We start from the raw sequence: 1434 nt of genomic DNA on the forward strand, positions 1-1434 counted from the left end.
GATTAATTAGAGTTAAATATGTCAAATTATCAATTTCACTGTCTTTTTGCGTCAGAAGGGTGTATTTGACAGATTTTCGTAACTATTGAATTTTTTTGATCCACTTTCATGACCTTGGGCCATTTTGATATTTCATACCAAGTTGAGGGGGTTAATTGATCCTTTGTTCATTAATTATTTGACTTAAAACCCGAAAATACCCTTAGAACCTTACGCGGTTTCATTGGCTTCACTAATTAAAACCCTGAATCCCCAATCTTTGTTTCAGACACAAAAACAAAGAAACCAAATCTAAAGTATCGTTTGTATTTGCAGGAATGGCAGACCGAGTCCACCCGCGAGGCGACTCAACCGAACTGAGCTCCCCCGTCAAATCAGCAGCTCCTTTGCTCGAAAAACCTATCCCAGCGGCAGGTACTTATGTTATCCAAATACCCAAAGACCAAGTCTACCGTGTTCCACCACCGGGAAATGCTAAGCGCTACGAACAACTCTCCCGCCGTAAGCCCCGCCGTAGCGCCTGCCGCTCCTGCCTCTGCTACTCAATTGCCTCCCTCGTTATTCTGCTTCTCCTCGCAGGAATCTCTGCCGGTGTTCTTTACCTTGTTTTCAGACCAGAAGCGCCTAACTACTCCCTTCAAAGTGTTTCCATTAAAGGGTTTAATCTTACGTCATCACACCCGCTCTCGCCGGAATTTGACGTCACTGTTAGAGCTGAAAACCCTAACGATAAATTAGGATTTTATTACGGGACGGGAAGTGATGTCAATGTTTATTACAAGGATGTTAGGTTGTGCAACGGCAAGTTACCTGTGTTTTATCAGGGGACTAATAATGTTACGGTGTTCAAAACGGCGTTAAAAGGTGACGGTATTGAGCTAACGAGTTCAGTCCATAAGGCGCTAGTTGAGGGTCAAAAGAAGAAAACGGTGCTGTTTCAGTTGAATTTGAGAGCTCCGGTGAAGATCAGAGTTGGGTCTGTTAAGACATGGACGATTACCGTTAAATTTGACTGTGATGTAACGGTGGATAAGTTAACAAGTAGTGCTCAAATTGTGTCCAAGGATTGTAATTATGGTGTGCAATTATGGTAGCGATTCTGGTTGGGGAGTTAGGGAATTTTGCTACTTTCTTTTTCCTTAATTCTATAATTATTTAATTAACTATAATCATTTGAGAAAAAAAATTCTATAATTATTTCATTTATTTTATCATGACTCAGTCCAAACACCAATTAATTAAAATTGTATTTATTTTTAAATAGTGGGAAACATGTTGCCGATTCAAAGGCCAAAGATTTGCACAGTATGTGGTATATATTATTTAATTGAATTGTTTTTATCATTAATTGTTCAACATGATATCATTAAATCATGTGAATGTTTGTGGGATAGTGGAATTCACATTGCTAGATAACTATATTATTCTAAACAT

General features: G+C 38.8%; 1 protein-coding gene across 1 annotated transcript; it reads left to right on the top strand.

Annotated features, from left to right (window-relative positions):
* Positions 1-259: 259 nt before the first annotated feature.
* LOC126671161 (NDR1/HIN1-like protein 13) lies at positions 260-1206 on the top strand. The gene has a single exon (XM_050364884.2). The coding sequence runs from the start codon at positions 318-320 to the stop codon at positions 1092-1094; it is 777 nt and encodes a 258-aa protein (XP_050220841.1). The 5' UTR covers positions 260-317; the 3' UTR covers positions 1095-1206.
* The last annotated feature ends 228 nt before the right edge of the window (positions 1207-1434 follow it).

The sequence above is a fragment of the Mercurialis annua genome, linkage group LG3, assembly GCF_937616625.2.
Source record: "Mercurialis annua linkage group LG3, ddMerAnnu1.2, whole genome shotgun sequence".
Taxonomy (NCBI): Eukaryota; Viridiplantae; Streptophyta; class Magnoliopsida; order Malpighiales; family Euphorbiaceae; genus Mercurialis; species Mercurialis annua.